General features: G+C 35.5%; 1 protein-coding gene across 4 annotated transcripts in view; it reads right to left on the reverse strand.

Annotated features, from left to right (window-relative positions):
- The window catches only part of Galntl6 (polypeptide N-acetylgalactosaminyltransferase like 6), a 993708-nt gene that overhangs the window by 84287 nt on the left and 883735 nt on the right, over positions 1-25686 (reverse strand). For all 4 annotated transcript variants that reach the window (XR_010042613.1, XM_023564834.2, XM_063234753.1 and 1 more), the window contains exon 8: positions 11384-11501. Coding sequence is in view for 3 of the 4 variants with exons in the window: in XM_023564834.2 (XP_023420602.2) it covers positions 11384-11501 (118 nt within the window). In the remaining variant the exon portion in view is untranslated. The remainder of the gene's footprint in view (positions 1-11383; positions 11502-25686) is intronic.

Consider the following 25686-nt stretch of genomic DNA (forward strand, 5'->3'; position numbering starts at 1 on the left):
AATGCTTTGGAAGGAGAAGTAAAGGATTTTGCTTACATAAACTCATACATTTATTTTAATTGTAATTTATTTTTTATTAATTTTAAAAATAATCTTCAATTTGAGGGGGTGTCACCAAAATTTAAAACAATGTGAACACTTCAAAAGTTCAGAATAACATTTGCAAGTTTGTTTTTCATTTTGAGAAAGTCACCATGCCTTCATTATGTAATACTGTGGACCAGCTGAAAATCAGGGAGTTTCACCTTCTATAAGATGGGAGTAATGAATCCATTTCATAGCATGGATGTGAGGACTATAGAAAATACGCAGCATCCTTAGGTGCCTATGATACAGGTTCAAGAATGATGGTCATAAGGTGCAGCTCTACCTACTGGACAGCCCTGTCTTTCTGATGTGTTGGGGGCAATGTGAGGTATGACTGTTGTGTGTACACATGGTGTTATCCATGAGAGGGGTCAAAGCAAGGCTGCAGATGTGTGAGTTGTGGGAGGGCAGGACCGCATTTGCAACTGTCACTGTCACAGGTTGCAGAGGAGAAAAGGAGTTTTGGATGAACTTGTGTTGGCCTGATATGATATAGATTGCTTAGATAAAATCCTTGTATCTTTAATTTAATGCATGTATGTACTCCGGAGAGTCATCGTAATGTTGTCATTGATTTTGGGTGGAAAGGCTTGACCATTGCATGAAGAGATTGTGTGTATGTGTGTGTGTGTGTGTGTGTGTGTGTGTGTGTGTGTGTGTGTGAGAGAGAGAGAGAGAGAGAGAGAGAGAGAGAAAGAGAGAGAGAGAGAGAGAGTGAAAATACTTCTTGAAATTGAGGTAAACTGATTTACTTTATATAGATTTAAGCACTGGAAGTACTAGTGTGATTAAGTTATATTTCTTGTTAGTAAAAAGAGCAACAGAAAGATACAAAATAATTTGGGAAAACTTGCAATATTAAGCGAAGATTTCAACAGGAAATTAAATTGACCTTCACAGCGGTACTGGATGTTACATGAATTGTTATATCTTACTCATTTTACAACTGTCTATAAAAGTTAAAATAAAATTAAACAGGGAATTAGGAAAATGCTGTCAGACATAATGGAAGTAACAACTGGAGGAAATTCATATTTGCCGTTAGGGTTTCATCTAATAGCCATAAAATTTAACTTGAAAGAACTCTGCTACACCTGAGGTTCCTTTTGATGGATAATTGAAATGAATCTCAGACTGGCTGGTGAGACATTTAACAGCTGTTTCTGTTTACCTTTGAATTTCTGAATGAGTTTGGAGTCATTTTAGTATTTTCTTTGGAAGATCAATTCTGTGCATGTTGAATTAAAATGGATATTTTTAGTCACCTAGGCTAAATATTGTAGGGGAAAAACCCCTGCAGGATCTACTTTAGATGTTTTCTTGTGTATCTGAAGGTATAGGTGTACTGTAAAAATGGTTCTGTCACATTTTAGGTACAAAATATGACTAGACATTGCAGGCTCAGAAGTAAGGAGTGGTCTCTAATACAGCTGTCTCATAAAAGCAATGAGAAGGTATATAAAATGTTTTAGAATCTTCCATGGCATTAAAGGATTTCTAATGCACATACTCTATAAGGCTAAATTTATTCCTAACACAAGCATTTGTAGAAATCATCATCATGATAGTTTATGTGAGATGGCTTAAGGGGAAAACAACACACTTGTACAATGAGATTGAGGCATATCTTTCTAGGGAAGCAAATGAAGTAGGAATAGTATAAACTAAACACTCCAGGAGTTTTGTATTTTCAGATAACTATGAAACCAAAGGTCAGAGAAGTTAGCAAAGGTGGTAGATAAAGATGGGAAGGACCTGGGGACAGGACCTGGGAAACAGCTCCTCTTTTTCTGGATGTTAAAATGCTATTATTTTGTAGTTTCTTTTGTGAATCTGAGGCACATATACTACAAGCAGTGCTGAGGTGAGAGCTGGAGGAGAGGAATTGGAGGTTGGAGGAGCAAGTGGAAGAGGAAAATGAGCTGGGGAAGGAAGACAGCAACGCTGAACAGATCCTGGGTTCTCTTTACCGTGGCGTTTCCCAGTGGACCCAAATCATCTCCTTTAGCCTGGTTTATACCGTGGATTTGTTTCTGGATTTTTATCTAAATGCTCCTTAGATCCATGTACACACAGCAACTCATCACCGCAGATTCACACATGTTTGAGGAGGCCTTTTCTGATCATTGATCCCCAGCCTCTCCGTTAAGGAGATCTCAGGGCCAGGTGTTGAAGAGCTAACAGAGCCCAGTATGTCTATCATGCCAGCTGCTGGATATGATACAGAACTGGGAGATGGCAGTACCCAGAGCAGCCTAGTTAACCCTCGCAAATATTTGAAAAACGTGCAAATTAGATATGTGTTCTCGATTTGGGGGCTACTGCTTTGCATTATTGTCTGATTTCCTTCTAGTACTTAATATCAAAAGTCATTTATTCATCTATGTATATATATAACCTATTTTTTCTCGCACTATGTTCCATGAAGTAAAGAGCATAGCATTTATTGTTCTTTTTTGTTTGTTTATTTTGAATTGGAGTCTTACTATGTAGTTCAAGCTGCCTTGAGCTCACTATGCAGCCCGGGTTGGCTTCAAACTTGCAGCGATCCTCCTGTCACTGCATAGTGCGCCCTGGGGTTACAGGTGTCTGACTAAAGGCATGTCATTCGTGTTGACTATAACATTCATAAGTGTGTTTCACATTGAAGGCTTTCAATAAATACTTGCAGGACACATGAGTATATCTATGAATGTTGTCTACACATGAAACGGTACAGTATTGTAGTTTTATGAGTCCTAACATATGCACGGCTATGTTACATATGCTTCCTGTATAGCAGATGTGTTATAAAGAACATTTATGTTCCCACTTTTACCTTTGTACATATGTTCTGTACTTTTTTTCATTTATCAGTGGGTTTGGTTATTATCCCATATTAGCAAAAAAATTGTACATTTTTAAAGACTACCTCAGTCTACGATCTAGGTATAAAATTTAATCTGTTCATTAATGATGGATATTTAGATTTTTTATTTTAATTAATAAAAATAATATTGAGATAAATCTTTACTTTGATTGCCTCTAGCTTTGTTTTTGCTTTATTAAATCACACTTAGGAGACTACCTTAACTCTACTTTTGTGTAACTTCTATATTTTATACATTGCTGTATTTTAAAATTTTTATTTTTTGGTGAGGCAGAGTTTCCTTATGTAGTCTAGGTGGCCTTGAATTCACTGTGTATACCAGACTGGCCTCACATTTTTAGCAATCTTGGGGTACAGCACGTGCCATCATTTTAATTTTAATGCTTAAAATGGCCTACCTCTCCAGGATCTATTTTGTATAAAATATGGTATTCAACTTTTATTTTTCTCTGAAGTGTGTAGCTGCCCTCTTTTACTTACTGGGGAAATCACTGTCTTCTTCTTTATTTGAAATGTTAACTTTGCTTTATGCTAAATTTACATATTTGTTTGGGTCTATTTAAATTCTGTGCCACAGATTCCTAGGTCTAGTCATGCAAATTTACTATGTATTTTATCTGCTATGGTTAGTCCCTTGTTATTTCCTCCCCCAAATTTTCTCATTTTATTTGCTTTTTGAACTAAAAGCATTTTAGTTCATGTTACTATTTTTACTGAGGTTACTGTAAATTTATGAGTGTACTTAGGAAGAGTTATATTCATCATGAATTTTCACTTATTCGAGCCTTTTTTTCCCTTGTGCCTCAATAGTATTATAAAGTTTCTTCAGAGGTCAACACATTTTAAAGTTTATTCTCAGCTGGTTTTCTTTTCTGCTATTGTAAATGATATTTTTCTTTTTATTCTTCGAGTAGTAATTTTCTTACACATAAATGGCAGTGTTTTCTGTATATTTGCACACACACCCATGGATACACAATTTTGTCCATGAAATTTACTGAATCTCCTACTTATAGTTCTTTTTCAGTTCATGGACACTATATTGCTTAGTTAGATCATACTATCTGCAATTAATGAAAAGTTTTCCTCATGTTTTCAAATTTTTATGTATCATTTTATTTCCTGCCTAATTGTATTGCCTACTATCTTCAGAATAATATCCAATAATATTAACTAATAATGGAAAAATAGAGTTATCTCATTAAGCAAGCTAATATCTCTTGAATTAAGTATATTCATTATACAAGACTGGGCATGATGCATACTTGTAATCCTAGCACTTGGGAAGCTGAGGCAGGAGGATTGCCATGAGTCTGAGACCAACCTGAGCTACATAGTGAGTTCAGGGTCAGCCTGAAGTAGAAAGTAAGATCCTGTCTCAAAAACCCAAAAAAGGCTCAAGTCACTTCTACAAACCAAGTACAGTAGCTACAAGCCAAGTAACTACAAACTCAGGAAATTGGGAGGCTGAGGCAGGAGGCTCAGAAGTTCAAGGCCAGTCTGGAAAACATTCCGAGCTCTTATCTCAAAAAAGGGTAGGAGAGAGGCAGAGCACGTAGCTCAGTGACAGAGCACTTGCTTAGTGTGTGTGCAGAACCCTGGGTTTAATACACAACATAGCCCCCAAAAGGAAATGTTCATTGTAAAAACATGTATTTGCCTTTTAATCATGATAAATATTAAGTATCAAAGATAAATTGCAAGTCTCTCCAGGGCTTTATATTCCTATGGATATGAGCATAACCATTATAAGTCATTATTAAGGAGAATCTGTTACTACATAGCCCAAACCTGAAACATATTTGTGAAAGTTGAAGTTAATTAACTGTATTAGTTTTAAACAGTCATTCAATTCTGTAATATTTTATGTTAATTTTTTAATGCTAGTTTTTTAAAGTACAATTTGGTCATGCTTTTTGAAGATTCTCTTCCCTCTAAGACATTGGTCTGTGTACCAGGCAGGATACTGAGATGGCCCCAAACTCCTGGCCCAGGGCACACAGCTCTGTGTCTGGTCTCCTCCATTTCAGTGCAGGGAAGACCCTGCATCTGATGTTTTCACATCTGTGAGCTGGTGACATTTGAAGAAAGCAAAGGGATTTTGCAGATATTCATAATGATGGTCACAATTTCACAGCCTTTGAGTCCATCCAAATGGAAATTGGCTTGAGTAGACCTGATCTAAATCTAATTAGGTAACAAAAGGTAACTTGGCCCTTCTTAAAGGATGAGATTTTTTTTTTCCTGGGAACTCAGTCCTACAGCTGTGAGAAATATATTCTGTCACCCACTCCAGAGATGCTAGATCTGTCCCTTCTTGAGCTTCCAAATGAAGGCAGAATTGACTGCTCTTCTGATTTCAGCCTTGTAAGATTCTGAGCAGAGAACCTGCTAGAATATGTGGATTTCTGATCTACAGACTGGAGATAAAGCCAGAGATAATTGCTTGGCGGTAAATCGTGGTAATTTGTCATGCAGCAATGGAACATGGATGCGGTCATTTTAGGTTTATTTTTTTCCTCTGGAGATCTGTTTGGTCATTTATATTTTCTGAAAAATTATGTGATTCACCCATAATCTTAACTTGCATAAAATTGAGCAGGGATTATTTGAAAATTTTAAAGTTTCTGTTTCCTCACTACCATATTTGAGTATTAGTGGGTTTCTTTCGATGGCCAGTTACCATATGTAATTTATTGCCTCTTTTATCTACCTGCATCGTTTATTAAGTCAGATTCTTTAGTTAGCTACTACACTACCAGTGTTTCGCTTCCAAATTACTAATTTCTTTTCTTATGTTTTTTAGCTTTTTATTCTTATTTGTGTAGGTTTATTTTTATTTTCCCTTTTAAATTGATTTAGATGTTTGCTTAATTATATTATTTTTTATGTTGACAAAAAAATGTAAGAATCTTAATTCTTCCTGAACAATTTCTGCTGTATCTCCCGTTTTAACGTAAGGTATTTAAAGTTTTTTCTTGGTAGCGCTATTTGAGGTTCTTTACCTTTCACATCATTTCATTTTTACTTTTTAACCTGACTCATTTTTAAAATTTCATTTGTGATTATTTCTCTAAACCTTACCCTTCATGTTGCTATGTAGTTTAGATTATCCATTCTCTTTGTGTTGCTTTAAATATGACCTTCATTTTGGTGGTGATGATTTTCTTTTTTCTTTTCTATTATACACTGACTACTGTCATCTAAAAAATCTTGTTCTGTTGTTTTTTGGTATATTATTTAATTTCATAGAGTCAGTAACTATTCTGTGATTGTTTCCAAAGTCAGTTGCTTCGTTAATCCTTTCAAAAATTTCTAACAACATATGGTAACATTATTTTAGTTGCTCTCTTTACCCTGTTTCTTTCCATTTTTTCTTGTGGTATTTTAAGATATTTTCTTTTGTTCTTCCTCCTCCTTCTCTACCCTTCCTCTGTTTCTCTTTCTTCTTCTTCATTATTTAGATATTGGGAATTGAACCAAAACCTCATGTATGTTAGGCAAACACTACCAGTGGGCTCCATTTTTAGTCCTTATGTTGTATTTTCCTTAAAATTATTATTATTGTCTTCGAGTATAGTTTTTTTTACTAATAATATGAATAAGGTGGGAGAGACACCACTGTTACACTCTAAGCTAGTAGATACTCACTTTATGACACACATTCATTGAGTGAATTATTTACTTCACTTGCTGGCATTCAGTAGGGATTGGCTACTGCAATTAAATATTTTTTCTCTATTCTGACTCGCTAACAGACTGCTTCCTGCAAACATGGATTATCTGTGTAGTCTCTTTTCCAGCACTGTCCCAAACTTTCATTGGCTGCTTTTTTTATTTGTGCCAAATTTAATCCAGAGAAAGTTTGGCCACCAACAATCACATATGTGATTGCTGCGGGTTTCTCTTACACATACAATTATTTTAGAGAATTGAGATCTGCTGATGTCAACTGAGATTTGTAGCTGTGGTCATTTCATTTTTCCATTTTTAACCATCATTGAATATACCTTTACTGCAATGACACCCATGCTTATTCATTATGATTGGGATAGGACAGCAAATAGTTTGGCTAAAGGTAAAGTGAAGCTTTTCCCTTGTTCCCCCCCCCCCCTTTTTTTGTTTTGAGTGATTTCAAAAAGATCTTTCATTTATATCTTACAACTATAAATAAATAGATTATAAATTTATAACATTCAATTATTAAATATGAATATAGCTTTTTGTGACTAAGGAAAATTTAAATATAGCTAATTTTTGTATTCATTTGAGTTCAAATTAAGTATAAACATATTAGGATCCATGTTTGTTCTTAAACTCTGCCATGAGCTTAAATGTTTCAGTCTAGCATGTGGAGTTTGCTGAGCTATAAGAAGTAATGGTTGTTATTTTGCTTGAGGAAAGAACTGAATGTTTCTTACTCCATAGTTAATGCCAATTAAATATGCGCAGTATTTATTGAATAACCATTGCATTTTGCAAAATAGTATAAAATTCAGTATTGAGTCAAATCATAACAAGACTTTTCAAGTCTCACATTTAATAAATGTTACATAGGAAAAACCTGAACTTCCTTGTAAGGTAGTTTCAGGGAGTGACAGTTGCCACTTTTCACCAAAATCAAATTGTCTTTTATTTTTCCAGCAGAGAAAAATTAGGTTAATGGTTTTTATGAACAAATTCAATTTTCAATTCTTATTTCGAAATTAACTAGGGAATGTACTACCTTAGCAATTATGAAGTTGAATGTATTTTTATTCTTACATTAATATCAAATGGAACAAAGAATTAAATTTAATGACCTTTAAGTGCTAACTCATTACTATTTCTAGTTAAAGAACCCAACTGTATTTATTATCACCATAGGAAGGGTAACATGGCCAGAACTTTTAGACAAGGGAAGCCTAAATTTAATTCTATTTTGGATCTAAACTTGGTCTTGTGCCCAAGAATTCTACACAATAGAGTCCTTGGGCTCCCTTCTAAATTTCTGGTGGGAATTTAATTCATGTTCATTTTTTTCTGAGAAGAGTTTTCTGCAACCAAATGACTTACCTTGTGAAATTGCTAGCATTTGAACTTCTACTTTTGGGAAAAGGAGGTCAAAATGTACTCAGAAGAATGAGAGAGTGGGTTATTATTATTATTATTGTAACTTAAACAGTAAATACCATTTAAAGATCTAAACTCTCTCTGGCACATCACACTGACCAGTTTGTCTTTGTTTCCAGGTGCAACTACAAATTGAATACCTGGAACAATGCCTTAATTGTTCCTTAATTGACATAAATTAGATGCTCAATAAAAGCTGGTTGAATGATCGACTAAACACCACTTTCCCCTCCCTAGCAGCTGACAAAGCTTGTAATATTTGAGACACAGCTGGATGATTTTGGGCCATGTGAGAGTTCGTGTTCCCATTAAAAGATGCTGAAGATGAGATTGTGTGGACAGATCCTTTCTCTAGAGAGCTCTTTTCCTTAACTGACTCCCTAAAATCACACTGTGCTGCCTTTTATGTTGTAGCATGAAATTTACTCACCTAATGCACTCAGATTTTTAGAAAAGCAAAGGAGTGATATTTACAGAGAAAAAATATTGAAGAGCTCTGTTCCCAAAACACATAACTGTTTGATCAAAAACAGTCTTTCATGTGAAAATCTTCTGAAAGATTTTTATTCAGCGATGAAATCTTATCAAAAACTTCTTTTGCAAAAATAGTTCATCCCTGAACAAGTAAATGACAAGTCAAGATTCCTGAGAATGACAACTTATCAAAGTCTTAAGTTAGAATATTTAGGCCCTCCACTTAAGGCAGTTTCTGTAATGTAGTGAGAAATACACCCGCAAACTCTCAGTCATCCACACGGCTTTCTCAAAGCTTCAGAGCTGACTGGTGCATTTACAGTGCTTTATGGGGCATGTCCAAAAATGGAACTGTGTGATTTTTACTTTTAATTTTTATTGCTATTTAATGGAACTATTTTGTAGAAGACATTTACTTCTTTTCACGCAGGAGATGCTTCTTGCTTCAATGCAAATTCTCTCAAAGGCTTTTCAAGTTTGTCTCACTGTTATTACAAATACTCATTGGGAGGGTTTGGAGGTTCAGTGGTTGGTTGGTAAGTAGTAGTGATCAGAAGGAAGGAGTAAGTCTGAAATGGGGCCCATGAAGACATATGTGTCACCAGAGTCTGTCACTCTAGCCAAACAACGTGGGGCAATTTAGTTTTGGACTGCTGGAGCTGTTGTCATGGTTTTTAGACAAAAATACCAGCAATGTATTCCAGTTATGTCCTTCAGAATGACAGATAACTGAAAAAATAAGAAATGTGGTAATAAAATCTCAGATTACTCAGAAGATAGACACAAGTGAAGGAGAAGTGAGACATGAGTTCACGTTTGCCTACAAAATGCTGCTCTTAGAAGGCTACATATGTTCTGTAAATCCTCCAGACATTTGACTGCAATTTCATCCACTGGGCAGGTCATGGTTCAAAGCCAGTATCTCTTGCTTAATGGAAAATTTTGAATATTTTAAGCTTAAAGATTAAGAGTTTAGAGAATTTAAGGTAAAAAATTCATAAATTGTGAAAAGTAATAAATTTTCCTTGAATTCCCATGTTGTTACAAGATACAACCATGTCATTTTTCGTTAATGCCAGGATCAAATGTAATGATCAGTTTTCTAGTGGAAGGTATTATTGCAAACTTTGGGCAGTATCTGAGATCAACAGTATCCAGGAGCAGCAGAAAGCTTGCTGTTGTGTTATTAGACCCCTGTGAAGGTACTGGCCCTTGTTTAGTGACAGAAACTGATGGGTAGATATGTAAAAGTTAGCAGTAAATTTGAGGATGATATGGGGAGATGCAGTTTGCATATCAGACTATTGCATGTTTCCGTGGCCTCTGCAGTGGAGGAGAAATGGAACTTTGTAGTCCTAGAGTGATACTGAGTAGCTCATTTAATCTTTATTACTTAAAGAAGTTAATGCAAGAATTTTTAGAACTCTAAGGCTGAGTTTCTTCATCTAAAACATGTAATGATAGAACTCACCTTTCATGGTTGTGATTTAAAATTAGAAAATGAGTATAAAGCTCTTGGCTCAGCATCTGGTTTATACCACAAAGTAAGTGTGACGGATGCTATTTATATAGATGCTCCTCTTGCACAAGCTTCTGTCCTACACATGGCAACAGGGGATTTAGACAACTCTTGTTACACAGAGGAGCCCAAAGGACATGAAAAAATTTGAAATTTTAAAACAAAGTATCATAAAAACATAAAAACAAGTATCTCAGCTGTAAAACTAGATGTGCTTGAATGATGAAAAATGCAGTAATTTAATAAATGGTATTTCAAGGGTTATTGCCAGTATTGTGAGAGGAAAATTATAGATGTCCTGAGCCTACATCATATTACTGAATTTCTCCCTGCAGATATTTTATGACCCATTAAGACATTACTTCTGTTAACATATCAAATATAGCTGCTACAATTCAATAAAAATCAGTTTTGTCATTTTCCCTTTAATGTATAAATTTTAACATTCTATCTGGATATTTTGTTTGACTTTATATGTTTAGATTTCATTTTGTTTATTCAGTAAGAACTGGTCTGATTTTATAACGGACATAAGTGGCAAAAGCTGATTTACTTTAGTAAGAGATTTCTGCATAAATGTTACAAAAATCAACCTGTGCAATTATATAATGCTTACAGTAAAGGGGAAAAATGAGTTTTCTTTGTACGATTGCTTTTTCTAAAAAATATATCTTAGTAGCTTGGAGTATGATATTTTACAAGTTTTTGTCTTGCCAAATGTTTACACGTTGTGGCAATTTTTTTTTTCATTCACAAGCCTTGAAATTTAATACTCTACCTGAGGCACATATACCATATCATTGAACATTAATGGATAAAGCAAGAAGAAACCTAAACAGTTCCAAATAAAATTAAATATGAAACTTACTCATTTGGAGTTTATATGAAGGAGCACATCAATTTGTGATTTATTTCTTCAAATTGGTTTTTCAGTTATTAGAATTTTGGAAAAACTAGTTATGATCAAAATTTTACCTGTTATTTCTTGATCAAATACAAAGAGCAAAATTCCAATAACTTGATTTTCCCCTTAGAGCATTTTAGTTTGTCTAGCTTTATGTCCTAAGAACTTCAACAAGAATGCATTTGGCAGTGTAGTGGTAGTGTGCCAGCAAATTTCCACCTGCACATTAATGCATGAATTATTTCTTTCTGCATGTGGCCGCATCTCATTCAAACAATTAGGAAAATGCAGCTTCTGCCATGCTGAAGCTCACCTGCTTGTCCATTGTCCCTAGTTCTCCTCAGAATAGAGGTCACAAAGCAGTATAAAGACACTCAATCAGAATTATTACAATGATTTAGTGTGAAGAGGGTCTTACCTTAAAAGAGATTTCATACTGTTCTCCTCCCCAGATTTCTAAACCTGGATCGTATCCACCTAATTCCCAAAACCATTTTCGGTCGACAGCAAAGAGACCTCCAGCCATAACAGGAGACCTGTGAAGTGAGCAGAACAATCTTTAAAGGACTGTGAAGATCAGGGATAATGGTGTTTTGCTTGTAAAAAAAAAAAAAAGTTAATGATATCATATTACAGTGATACATGCATAACTATGTTTATAGCAGCACAATTTTTAATAGCTCAGTCATGGAAGTGGTCTGTATGCCTGTAAACAGATGAATGGATAAGAAAAACATGGTATTTACACACAATGAAGTACTACTCTGCAATAAAGAAGGAAAAAATGTGAGTCATTTGCAGGAAAATGGATCAACTTTGAGACCATAATGTTCTATGAAATAAATCAGACATACAAACTTCAGTATCACATGGTTTCTCTTATATGAGACACACAAAGTATAAATAAATTAAAGAGAAAAATAAACGATAGATACTAGGAAACAGGGAGCCAGAACTTTTGCAAAAGGGAAGGGATTCAAGAAAACGGAAGTGGGCCAGGGAGAGGTGGGAAAAGGAATAAAAACGAATTAAAATGTGTTTTGCACATGTACCACCTTCCCATGATGAATGAAATCTTATGCAATGGAAATATGTACCAATAAACATAAACATTTTGAAAAAGATCAAGATATGTTTTAATGGGAGCTGCATGAAGCTTTCCAACATATATTTTGGTATCAGGAATCAAACTCAGGACCTTGTGCTTGCTAGGCAGGCACTGCTGAGCTATATCCCTAGCCCTGAAAGTATATTTTGAGTATTAAACTTTGTAGTTCGGGTTTAGCTTTGCAACAAAATCTCTGCAGAACTAAATTCCTCCATTTGTTTAGCTTTAAACCAAAGCATATGAATATAAGTTATGGATACACTGAGAAAATTCACTTGATTTTGTAAGAGATCTTATACTATCAGACAGATAAAAGTGTGATTGAAAATGTTGTCAACAGTCTTCGATTTTAATCCCTCCTGGTGCCCACTGGAGAATGCACTATCTGCAGGTCATGTCCAACTGATGGACTATGCAGTGGGCAGTTAGAATAAAGTAATTTACCAGAATTGATTATTTAATGTACATGTCAAAATTAAAGTTTGAAACACCACATTTTCATTATATTATTCTGCCTTCTCTCTTTTCTTAGAAAGGAAACTAATTAATATTCATTTTGGATAAATAATTCTCATGTATTCCACAATGTTAGGATGTGTTTTGGCCATGCAGGTGTATAATAAAATAATTAAATCCCTTTATGGGTTCTGCCCTAAAATATTTTTGCAATTCAAAGGTATTATTGTGGTTTTTTTGAGGGCTCACTATATGCAAGGCTAAGAAATTTAGCTAATTACTTTGATGATTCTTTACAACAACCCCATGGATATTGTCCCTATGTGTGGTTTGAGGATATAGGGAGAAAAATGAGTAATATCGCTCCTGTTTAGAACTTGAGTATGGTGAGTTTGGAGCTAGACCCCGTTCCCTGATTTGAAATATTTTATTTTCTCCATTTTAATACTGCTTCAGTGTTTGCACACAAGACCAAACTGCATACACACATGGATATAAAACCTTGACATAAACCAAGCAATACACAAAAGCACAATGTTAATGTAGTTAATGCCACAGTTTTGAAAATTTCTTGAAACAAAGGGTAATTATGAATAATGATATAAAACACTCAGTGTTGGCATAGAGTATCAAAGATGTGTATAAACATAGTAGGCACACCAATTTAGATTAACAGAAGATTTATACTCAGTAATGTTTTATGAGGCACTTGAGAAGTATAAATCTGAATTTAACTGTAACATATACATCAGGGACTTTGTGTGTTAACGTGGTACTTCATCTAATTACTTCAGTTTAGGAATATTTGGAAGGAATGGATTCTATGTAGTTGGAAGGATTAAAAGGACTTATTTTTTCCTCTAGGCAGCCAAGCAGGATTCAGAACATGTAATTTTTGTTTGAAATAAAAATTCTAGAATCAGATGTACATTTCTTTATCCTTCTGTCCAGTAGGTTGATCTTTTCCTTTTTTCCTCACACTGCACCTAGAGTAGAATTATAACTAAAAAAGGAGCAAACCAGGACTGGATTACATGCAGTGTAACTTCACAGTGAACACAGTACCACGGTTGTGACCTGGGCTTCTGCAGGAGTTGGTTATAAGTCATCAGAAATTCTCAGTCCTAATCCACCTGAACCCAAAATGGGAGGATTGTCAGTCACATAAATATATTCTCATTTGATTGTGTAAATCATGAGATCAAAGTGCTTCAAAATTTACATTCCTAGAATTACCATAAATATGATGATACAGATATTGTGCAAGGAAAGTCTAAAAGTGAATTTTAAGCTAATTGAATTTATTGGTGCATTTTAGATATACATATTGATCACATTCATCATAGGGAATTTGTACCTGTATGTGAAATAACCTGATTCCTCGCTCTCTCCCATTACTCTCCCTTCTTTCAACCCATCTCCTCCTTATTTATGAAAGCTTTTTCCTGTATTTTTTTCACTTTTTCTTTTTCCTTCCTTCCTTTTGTCCTCCTCTCTCCCTTATTTCACTTCCCACTTGAACATATTCTTCCTATTTCATAATGTCTATTATACATTTCAGTCCTTATTTATGTTTTCAGTTTCTAACAGTGGAGAAACAATGTAATATTTAAATATATATCCAATTTATTTATCCATTTAACTAGAAATGTCTTAAGTTTATTCTTCTTTATGGCCCAGTAGTACTCCACACCTTCTTTATCTTTTCATTAATTCATGGGGATGTAGGCTGTTCTGAGATTTGGCTATTACACACTGTTGTGTGCATATATAAACATGGGCATGCATAAATTGCTGTGGTATGATGCTTTTGATTCTCTGGGGAAGATATTAAGAAAGGGAACACCTGAGTCAAATGGAACCTCTAGTCCTAGTTCTTTTGAGGAATCTCCACATTTTAATTTACACAGGGGTTACACCAGTACACATTTCCACTAACAGTGGAGAAGGGCTCTTTTTTCTCCATAACCTCACCAGTATTTGTAATTGGTTGATTTCTTGATAATAGACATTCTTTCTTGGATGAGATAGAGTCCCAGTGTTATCTTAATTTGCATCTCAAGAATGATCAATGATGTTGGACGCTTTTCATATATTTATTTGTCATTTATACTTTTTCATCTAAGGAGTGTATATTCATTTCAGGTGCCCATTTCTGTAGAGGGTCTTTAAATTTGGGGGATATTATTTTTAAGTTATTATATATATTATTAATATATAATTATTTTATATTATTAATAATATAACATAATATATTATAACATATAATATTATATATAATATATTATTAATAATATAAAATTAAATATTTTATATTATTATTTTATTCTAGATATTAGTTCATTTTCTGAAGAACAGATGGCAAAATCTTTTTCCCATTCTGTGGGTTGTCTCTTCATTCTGTTTGGTGATTTCTTTTGCTATGCAAAAGCTTTTTAATAAGACGAGATTCCAGTGGTTGTTCTTTGTAATATTTCCTGTGTGACTGAGGTTTCATTCATAATGTCTTTGCCAACACCTGTATCTTCAAGAGTTCTACCTAGTCTCTTTTCCAGTAGATTTAATATTTCTGTTTAAATATTTACATCTTTGATCATTTTGATTTTAATTTAGTGCATGGTGGGAGACATGGGTCTAATTTTAGTCTTCAGCATGTGGAAAACCAGTTCTTCTAGTGCCATTAATTAAAGAAGCTGTCTGTTTTCTTTTTTTTATTTAAAGAGAAAGAAACACAAAAAATACATGGAGAAAAAAAGGGTAGAAATAATACAGAATTACCGAAAAATAAACGGTAAAAAATCACCAGTTGATGTTACATATTGTCATCTTAGAAATAGTTGTTCAGGTTACAAAATAAAAGTATGTAAAGTGACATTCAAATAGTGACACTGCCAACAGTTCTGCTCAATGATCTAACAAAAAGTTAGTAATATGATTATCAGTCCTACACACTTGTTTTTTATCTTAAAGAGGGTAACATTAAACATATCAAAACAGAACAAAACAGCCCCAAAAGAAACAATTTAAAGAAATACTGATTTCAAAGCAAGTCCACTGAAGATCTTCACTGTTTATTTAATTGTGTCTAGTTTTCTTCCAAAAAGTTGTCCTCATCTTCACACACATTAAATACATACTGCATATTATAGAACTAATCAGATCATTACAGGATGATGAAGACTTTTTAGGTCTTCAAGATCTGACATTGGGGAAGACAATAATGACTAACATAGTGTCTCTCATCCTCTTCGTAGTAGCTGTCCTTTATGTATGCTGAAATTGAACTTAAGAGGCTAGACTAATATCACTCTGAACAGTGAATAATAGTATTGCTAGATTTTATATCATAATGCTACAGAATTAGCATTGGGTTTCTTGGTGTCTCTTCAGAGTATCTGTTCATTACATCTTGCGTTATATAATCTGTTCCTGTAAATAGTTTAAAAAATTCTTCCCATGTGTGAATTTCTACATGTATATCTATCCTCTCTGTATTACAGGGAAAAACAAATCATAACAAGACAGCAAAACAAATTCCTAAAAAAACATGCAATGAAAAAGACACATAAGACCACAATATTAGGTGATCTACTGTAGTTACTATGCTTTCTCTTGTTATTTTCAATAGACTTGTCCAATCATCAGGCTTAATATAGTTGGACATAGTATTACATAGCTATTTGATAAAAACACACCTTTGAAAAGATTGTAGCTTCAGCTCTCCATCCATGCTTTTCCTTCCTCTTCCTAGTTTTATTTTTCCTGTCGGTTACCGCCTTGGTTAATAAGAATCATTATCCATTTGTCTGGCCCTGTCTATGTCGTGGTGTTCTAGCATCTAATCTGATTTCTCCACAGAGACTCTGCACCCATTCCCCTAGCAAGCCACCATTTTTCCACACCTCCAAAGCTGTCTGTTTTCCAGTAAAGGTCTTGGGTCCCTTTGTTGAAGATGGGTGGTTGAATGTGTTTGAAGTTGTTTCTGCATCTTCTAACCTGTTCCACTAGTTTTTGGCTTTTTAAAAAAAATCAGTACCATTCTGTTTTTATTATAGTAGATTTTTAGTATAATTTCAAGTCAGAGATTATGATGCCCCTCTGCCTTGCCTTTGTTGCCTAGAATTATTTTTGTTATTCTAGGTCACCTTGGGTTCCAAATGAATTTTAGGATTTTTTTTCTAATTCTGTGAAGTATGCTATTGGTATTTTGGTTGGGATTGCATTAAATCTGTATAACAATTTGGGGAATATGGCAATTTTCATTATTTTGGTTCTTCCTGCCCAAGAGAAGGCACATCTTTCCATTTTCTGATATCCTTCTCTAATCTCCTTTTTCAGAGTACTATAGTTTTTCTGTGTAAAGATCTTTTACATTCTTAGATTGATTCCTAAGATCAGAGCAGAAATTAATGCAATCTAAGAAAATAATACAAACAATCAATGAATTAAAGAATTGGGTCTTTGAAAGATTAAATAAAACTGACAAACCTCTAGGAAACCTTATCAAAAAATGAAAAAAAAAATACTTGAATCTATGCAAATAGGAATAAAAAGGATCAAACCAGTACCGATCCTGCAGAAATCCAGAAGATCATCAGTATTACTTCACAAACCTGTGCTCAAATAAGATGGAGCATACAGAAGAGATGGACATATTCCTGGATATATATTAGTAACAAAAGTTGAATCAAGAAGACACACAAATTTTAAATTTGTATGTTTGTGTATGTCCGATATCAATGGAATTGAAAGTTGATGAAATTGAAAAAGTAATTAAAAATTACTAACAAAGAAAAGCCTGTTAAAAGTTTATTAACAAGGAAAATCCTGATGGATTCACTGCTGAATTCAACAAGAAATTTGGAGAAGATCTAATGCCATTACTTCTCAAACTATTGAAATTGGAAACAATTCTTCCAAAGTCATTTCTGGAAAGAAGTGTTACTTTGATACAAAACCAGAGCAAGTTCCAACCAAAAAGTGAACTACAGGCAAATCTCCCTAATGCACATAAATACAAAAATGCAGGAAATCTTCAAGAAGGTTATATAGCATGATCAAGTAGGATTCACGGATGCAGGCATGATTCAACATACACAAGTCAATAAATGTAATACATCATATCTACACAGCCAAAGGCAAAAATCACAGATTATTTCAGTAGATGCAGAAAAAGCGTTTGACAGAGTCTAATGTCCATTAATGCCAAAAACCCTATGGAAAATTGTAATATATGGTCTTTATCTCAATCCGATAAAAGCCATTTATGACAAACTAATGACCAACATCATACTAAATGCTCAAAAACTGAACGCTTTCACCCTACAATCAAGAACAAGACAAGAATCTCCACTGTCACCACTTCTATTCAATATAGTTCTGAAAACATTAGCTAGAGAAATTAGAGAAGAGAAAGAAATAAAGACAGGAAAAGAAGTTAAATCACCATTACTTGCAGATGACATTATACTTTGTGCAAAGACCCCAAGAACCTCATGAAAAGATTCCTAGATTTAATGACCAAATTCAGTGGCACAGTTGGATGCAAAGCAAACACTCAAAAATCAGTATCATTCCTGTACACATATAACAAATCTTCTGAGAAAGAAATTAAGAAAGCTATACCTTTCGCAATAGCACTGATAAAACTTTTTCTAATTGTAGAGAATGTTAGAAACACAGTAATGTTGTTTTCTTAATAAACTAAAAAACAAATAATGTATTGCATTTTAGATTATACTCACAATAGGAGAAGTTCATATGTGCCGCCTTTGAGTTTCTAGAAAGCCCCAACACACAGACTTTTTATTTATGTGTTTATTTATATTAGCACACGAGTCTTAAAAACAGCGTGGTTGATGGATAATGGACATACAGAGGATCACTCATAAGTGTAACATTTATAAGTTTTGATTCACATGTACTTCTGTGCCAAAAGCCTTCACCAGTATTTAATGAATGAATCCATTTGCTCTATCATCTATTTTGTATTGACACCAATATGGCCACTTCAGTTTTCTTGAAATTTGTATTATCTAAACACCAGTATTTATAAATTTTCTATTTTTTTCTTTTAAACTTCTTTTATCTTTATATTGAAGTGGTTTTATTGCAGGCATTATATATTTATATATTAATATGTCATGTCATGAGGATTTTTAATTTGCTTATTTAGTTTCTATGCCTCAGGTATTTAATTGCCTTGTTTAGATTCTATGATTTTAATATGATGATTGGTGTGGTTAGATTTAAATCTGTCACCTTCTACTTTTTCATTTTGTGTCTTTCCCCTTGTTTCTCTGTCTTTTTGATTAGTTAAAGAAGCCTTCAATAGGATGTCTGCATTTTTCTTCCTCAAACCTTTGTACTTTGCTATCACACGTTTCACTTTTTCATGTTTTATACATCTCCAATTATATTGTCAGTATTTTAAAGCAAATATTTCTTACAAGGTTTTTAACACTTTTTGAAAAATAGTGTATAAATATGAACTTATGAGCATCATCTCTGTGTTTTGTTGGATTTAATGGCTCTGAAGAAAATGCAATATTGTGATAAATCGTGTTCACCTGAGTGAACACGCCCACCACATACAGAAGATTACAATTAAAATACATGCTCACCACATGCAGATGCATTAGTTACTGGACAATGCTGCACTGAAGGCTGAAGAATCACGGTGAATATGTTCCTGCTATTCTGAAGATAAAGGATCTTAATGTGTTTTCTCTTCCGAGAAAATGAATTGGAGTAGTTGTTTATTTTCAACGTGTTCTTTTACTCAGTTTTTTTTTTGTTTTAAATAAAAACTGATTACTTGAAACTCTGTTGGTTCCTCTTTCCAGAACTCCATGTTTGTCTATCTTCTTATGTTTTATTTTTGCTGTCTTCTTTTTGTAATATGAGGAGGCCAGGGGTACCGATGAGCTACATCTCCAGGCTAGATCTTTTTACTTTTTACTTTGAGACAGCGTCTTGCTAAGACACCCAAGCTGGCCTCAAGCGTAAAGTCCTCCTATGTCAGCCTCCTGAGTAACTGGGATTACAGGTACATGCTCCTGTGCCCTTCCAAAATATCCCTTACTGCGTTTGTTCACCTAGGAATGTGAACACACTGTAGAGTGTTGTAATGTGACTCTCTACCCATATTATTTTTAAAGCATATTAGTGTACTTTATGGATATTGCTTATAATATTGAAAATCAAGTTTGTACTTTTGCAATGAAAAAATACCTATCACTCCATAGAATCCCTTTTAAAATTAATATGCTCATGAAGCAACATGTGCCTATTGGAGACAGTTCTTCAGGCCATAGAAATGTGTGATTTTTAGAATACCTAATAACAGTCAATTTTTAGTTTATCCTAGGACCACTGAGCAACATAATAAGTATGCTTTCCTTTTTACTTATGGTCCACTAGTTTACTTTTCTATAGCAATTTTTATAACCGAAATTTGCTCAATTTTACATGACTAAGGCTGTACTAGCAACGTTTGCTGACTCTGTTCTGTATCTGCTACCAGTGGAAGCCCTGCTGGGCTCTTGTTTGTAAATGCACTTTTCCAAGTATGCCATTGGTTCTCTTCTCTAAAGCAGCACGTCTGCCTCATGCTTATGGCTTCATCTTGTAACTCTCACAGGATTCTTAGGACTTTCTGAACTCCTTACCATTTCCTACTTCACATACTGATCCCACATATGAAAAAAAGAAGGAATTTTATTTATTTGTCTTTCTTCGTTTTTACCGGTACCGGGGATCGAACTCACGACTGCCTGCTTGCAAGGCAGGCACTTATGCTGCTGAGCTAAATCCCCAGCCCCAAAAAAGAAGGAATTTTAGTAAAGAAGAACAAATTTGTTCTTCTTTCCTACATTTTCAGGCAGATAATATTATTTCAAACTTTATATGTTCTGTGTAATCTTTGGGTATCAGAATCACAAAAATTTAATACTGAAGCATAAATGTACACAAAAATTTGTTTAAAAACACACTAAAAATTGAAATGATGCCTAGTAAGCCAAAGGAAATCTGGTTTCCTAGAAAATAAATTGGCTCTCATTTTTAATTTGTATTTTTAGGGCCTACAGTAAGAATTGTGGACATCCAAGTTGCAGGGTGAAGTTGGTCAGAAATGAAATGGCAGAGTTTCCTTCAGGACTAAGTCTAGTCAATCAACTTAAGGAGAGTCACATCAGTTCCAGTTATAACCAGAAATTTTTAGTTAGCCCATGGCTCAGAACTGTTACAGCTAAACTATAATCATTTTCAGCAAGAATTCAATTGTTGAACAAATGTTATTCCAGAAGAAGATACAGGATTTAGAAAACACTTTTGTTCTTGTAAACATTAACTCATGACTTAGATTTTTGAAGATAATAGCAAGAACAATTGAAGAAGTCTTCGGGATCTTTAAAAAAACCAGTTCTGTGTAATTTTCTAAATTTTTATAGTCTAGTAAGGCACTGTAGGGATGAGAGAGGAATATTATCCTTCTGTTAAGCAAGGAGATGGTAACTCTAGGGCAAAGAACAAAGTAGGGAGAGAAAGAGGCCTCTTTAGAAGAGCAGGATGCAAAACTAGAGAGGAAAATTTGATTCCAATAAAGAACTTTGTGCTTTCTTTCCATGTATTCCGTTGGGTCTATAGAAGCATAACGGAGGAAATGTCTTGGGTAGCACAGAAGTAGAGAGGATCATATAAATGAAGAGGTTTAACACTGGACACTCGAGTTTATCTCTGGAGCTAGCCGAGCTGAGTGAAGGAAGGCCAATTCTGCTCTCTGCACTCTGAGGTCTTACTGGACTGGTCTGGGATTAAGCATCATTGTACTTCTTTTTTCTTCCACTAGGCGGCACCAGAGGGCCAGATTTTGTTTTCTCTGTATCATCATTATCACCGTGGTCACCATCACCATCATCATCATCATTATCCAGAAAACAAGTGGTCAGCTGCTGCAGCAAAACCAAGAAACATAGTTTCTTATTTTCTTTTCTTAGTTATTTAGGCTTTCTCCCAGGAATGAGGGATTCTTTGACTGACAAGTAAAGAATGGACTCCAAAGTGACACCTTTGACAAAATCGGGACCGCAGATTTGTTAAATTTGCATATTGCACAGGGTAGGGCCTTATCTCAGCAACAACAGTAATCAGTAAGTCATGGATTTGTGTCTCCGTATGTTTGTGTGGTGCAATTCCTATCGACTGGCTTGGCAAGGTGCTTGGTTTAATCAACATCAACACATGAGGTGCAAGAAGGCTTATGCCCTGGGACTGCACTCTGTCTCAGTGCTCTGGAATCTGTGACCTGTGAAGAAGCTTGTGTTAGCCTTCTGGAGACACATGGCCACGCTGACACCTATCACAACTATGAGGGATACATGAGACTTTGTTAGGTCACCCAGCTCTGGTTGAGAGCTGTGCCCACTGCCACACAAGTGATCAAAGACTTAGGGTGAGAAACTGTCCTTGTTTGCTTTAGACTTGGATCTCCCTGGATGCTGAACTTTCTTTACTAAAACCTAGGAAGTCCCGTGTAAACCAAGGAGAACTGTTTACCCTGGTTAAAAGAGAACAGCAGAATAATCACTTAGCTGAGCTTTGTCTGATTTTTGACCCTTAGAACTATGAAGTAAAAAAATGGTTGTAAACCACTGATTTATAGAATGGTTTGCTTTGTATCCTAGATAATGGAGAGGCCACATTTAAAAAGACAATGTGTCAGCAATTTCATTATACTTCTGGTCAATTATGACAATCCTTGAAAGAGACAGGATTTTGGTTAGTTTCTTAATTTCTTTTTTTTTTTTTTTTGTCTTTTTCCTTTTTTTATTGGTATACCAGGGATCAAACTCACTACTGCCTGCTTGCAAGGCAGGCGCTTATGCTGCTGAACTAAATCCCCAGCCCCATGACATGAGCTTTTAAAAAACGTTTTAAACAAGTTATCTCCCCTCATGTCTTAGGGTATATTGCAGTGTCTAAATTGATGTCAGAGCTACTGAAAATGAAATTGAAGCCCTCTCATTAAAAAAAAAAAAAACTTTGTTTTTCAGATTTAAAATACAATGTCAGCATTTAGAGAAAGTTAGTAGGAAAAAATACTGTTATGGATTAAAAACTGGTGGTCAACTTAACGCCAGCTGGATTACACCAGCATGGTGCTGAGCATAGATACTCCACCTGAGAAAAGTTGCCAGCATAAATAGAGAGGCGGAGAAGGAGAAGATAGGTGTTAATACGTTACTGCGTTGAGGCATTGTGGGTTCTTCTACAGGTTGCTGTTTGAACTGTTGGTTCTCCTGGAGAAGCTTTAGTCCTCACATTGAGCATTGCTTCCTGGCTCCAAGGGGAAGACGTGTGCCGCTTGGTCTCCAGGATGAACTCGTCATGATGGCTTCCTCACATGTACCCGACTGTGTTTGTCTTCAGAGGAGCTCCAGGCCTCTGTGTCACTGAGGATGGCTGTGGTGCTTTTCAGGACAGCCCTGGTCTTTGTTGTGAGTATGACTGCTCGGCTCCAGTGTAGAACCCTCAACCCACCAGCACAGCTCCTTCATCCCACTGGCATGGACTTTCTGGCTTCCACCACTGACCTTTGGGCCTTCCCAGTACAGATCCATAAAAGAGGCTGGTGTGAGTTCTTCTTGTGGGCTCTGGACCTCCAGCTGGACTTGTGGGAGGCACTGTTATGAGCTCTGGGTTTTCATTTGGATTCATGTGGGACGCTGCTGTGGGATTTAGGCCTTGACTAAATATTCTGTGTCTTTGGTGGATAGATTTCCTGTATTTTCTTGTGTTAATTCCTGGTGACTATGATAAAAATAATATTAAAAATTCCATGTCCTGATTCTAATTGTTCTCTGCACAACCCCTGACTACAAGGGCCAACTAATTATCCCAAAGTAGATGGCAGAATTATGACTTTTAGCATTTTGGATAGAGTGAAGAGAAAAAAAACTAAATCATAAATGGTGGTACATATTTCTACAGTTTTGCACCATGATTTGTTCCAATCTCACATAAACATATATGCTATAGTATAGTTTCAAGGTTGTTTAGCACTGATTTTTTTTTTTTTCGCTGCATGCTTCATGTTTTGAATGTTAGCTGCACCTGTGCAATGATGTAAGATGTTGGTGGAAGAAGAAATGTTGGTGTCAGTAAAAATTCTATTGTGCATTAAACCAAATTATAGCTATAAATACAGTGTGATTGCGTTGAGCTGATGTTTCCATTAAGTTGTTGATTTTGAAGTTATGTAGAATGCTGCTGCCTGCATGTGTTTAGAGGTTGGCACTGAACTTAACATAAGATGAAACCGAAAACTTTCTTAATAGGTATAGGAAGGGTGCTAACTAGTTTTTCAGTATTAGTCTTCCATTACATGAACAAGATGCTGTTTCCCTCTATAACCTACAGTGCTCTGTGCATGCGTGTGTGTGAGTGTGTAAATGTAGATCCTACCAAGAGTGGGGATTACAATGGCTGGTTCTACAATGCCTTTTGTCACCCCTACAGGAAGTGTCTGGATGGACTCATCTGTGACAGGAAGATGATACTTTCCACTCTTTAATAAGTGCACGCTATGCAATGTCCAGGGGTTACCCACATCCCTTACCTGAAAATAGCATAATATGGTCCGTCTTCTCTGATAATGTATCTCAAAAGTGTCAGGGATAATACAGTGAGTAAATATGAAGCCTACTTTCATAAGCCACTTCCTATTTATTTCTTTTTAAGCAGTATGCGGGACTGAAGCCCTGGTACAAAGTTAGGAGTAGGTTTGGATTTCTTAATCTATTCCAAATTATACCCTGAATCTACCCTACGATTCTTATAGGATTCATTTATTTCTAATTTCTAAGTAGCAATGGATTTTAATCATGGCCTCATGTCATAAATAAGGAAAGTATGATTATTGTTATAATTATTAGTCCTTTCCTTTTGTAGTCTAAACAGTGCAAGCTCTCTCTCTTGCCAGAAGAACAGATGAGGCCATGTCAATGCTAATAACCAGATTACAGTAGTCTTTGGGTCCATCAGCCTGATGGCTGTAGGGATTCAGGACCCTGCCCACTAGATTTCCTGGTTTACTGTGAGTACCCTGGAATCTCCACTGTGTGATAAGGAAGAAGTCTTTCCATGCTTTCAACTACGTCCTGGAAGGTCACCTTGCTATGGTGACCTTCACCAGCCTCCTCCCTGTGAAAGCTCCTCTTCTAGCTGTGGACATCCTCTCCGGTCATGTTCCCCAAGTGCTTTTTCCTGGAAACCCTTTCAGGAGATCTAAGCCTAGCATCCTGGATCCCATTGTGTGGTCGAGCTCTGGAACCCCAAAGTTCATGCTCAGAGCCTCACAGAGGGTTTATCAACACAAGTCTTTTTGTTTCTGAAGTGAAGCCTTACTCTACAAAGGAGCTACTATTCAGTCTGGTCAGGGGTCAGATGCCAATTCACCACCTTGAGACCTTCCTCATTGCTGTTTTGCTTCTAAGTCTCCCAGACTTTCCCCTACTAGTTTAAGAAAATCTGCCAGCCGTACACTTACTAACACATGTAAAGAGACGTCTGGACATTGTCACCCACGGGTTCAATGAACTTCTGAGCCCAAGTTGGACCTACCACAGTTATCCTGTTTCTCTTACATGAAGCACAGATCAGAGCTCATTATGTCATCAAGATAGGGGCTCCAAAGCGCTCCTGCTTCTCACCTCATTTATCTGCCAGTGTGATGTTCATTCCTTCTTAAATTCACATTTTGCTGTGGAAGGGTCCCTCAGGTCTTTGTAGAATGCTGATGAGCTGAGCTTCCCTATCTTTTCTCTACTGTGGTCTATCAGATTCCATTAATCACTAGGCTTCCCACCTCCACCCCTGGGGTGCTCCCACCTCTCCTCTTTCCTTCCTCCCCACCCAGGATCTTATCACTCCTGTCAACACCAACACTGAAAAGAACATAGTAATGATGGGAAATAGCAGAGCAAATGCCTTCTTTCATCAGTAATAGGAGACTGTTCAGAAGCTAAAGACCCTCAGTGCAGTGGGGAGTCTTTCTTCCCAGATACAAATTTAACTTTTCATTCATGGAATAAATGCTAGTCATTAAAATCCAAGCATGGATGCAACTGCGGGAAAGCTTGTTTTCCACTTCATTT

Source organism: Cavia porcellus, unplaced genomic scaffold (genome assembly GCF_034190915.1).
Source record: "Cavia porcellus strain 051 isolate PalLab524CR breed Dunkin Hartley unplaced genomic scaffold, mCavPor4.1 scaffold_24, whole genome shotgun sequence".
Lineage (NCBI taxonomy): Eukaryota > Metazoa > Chordata > Mammalia > Rodentia > Caviidae > Cavia > Cavia porcellus.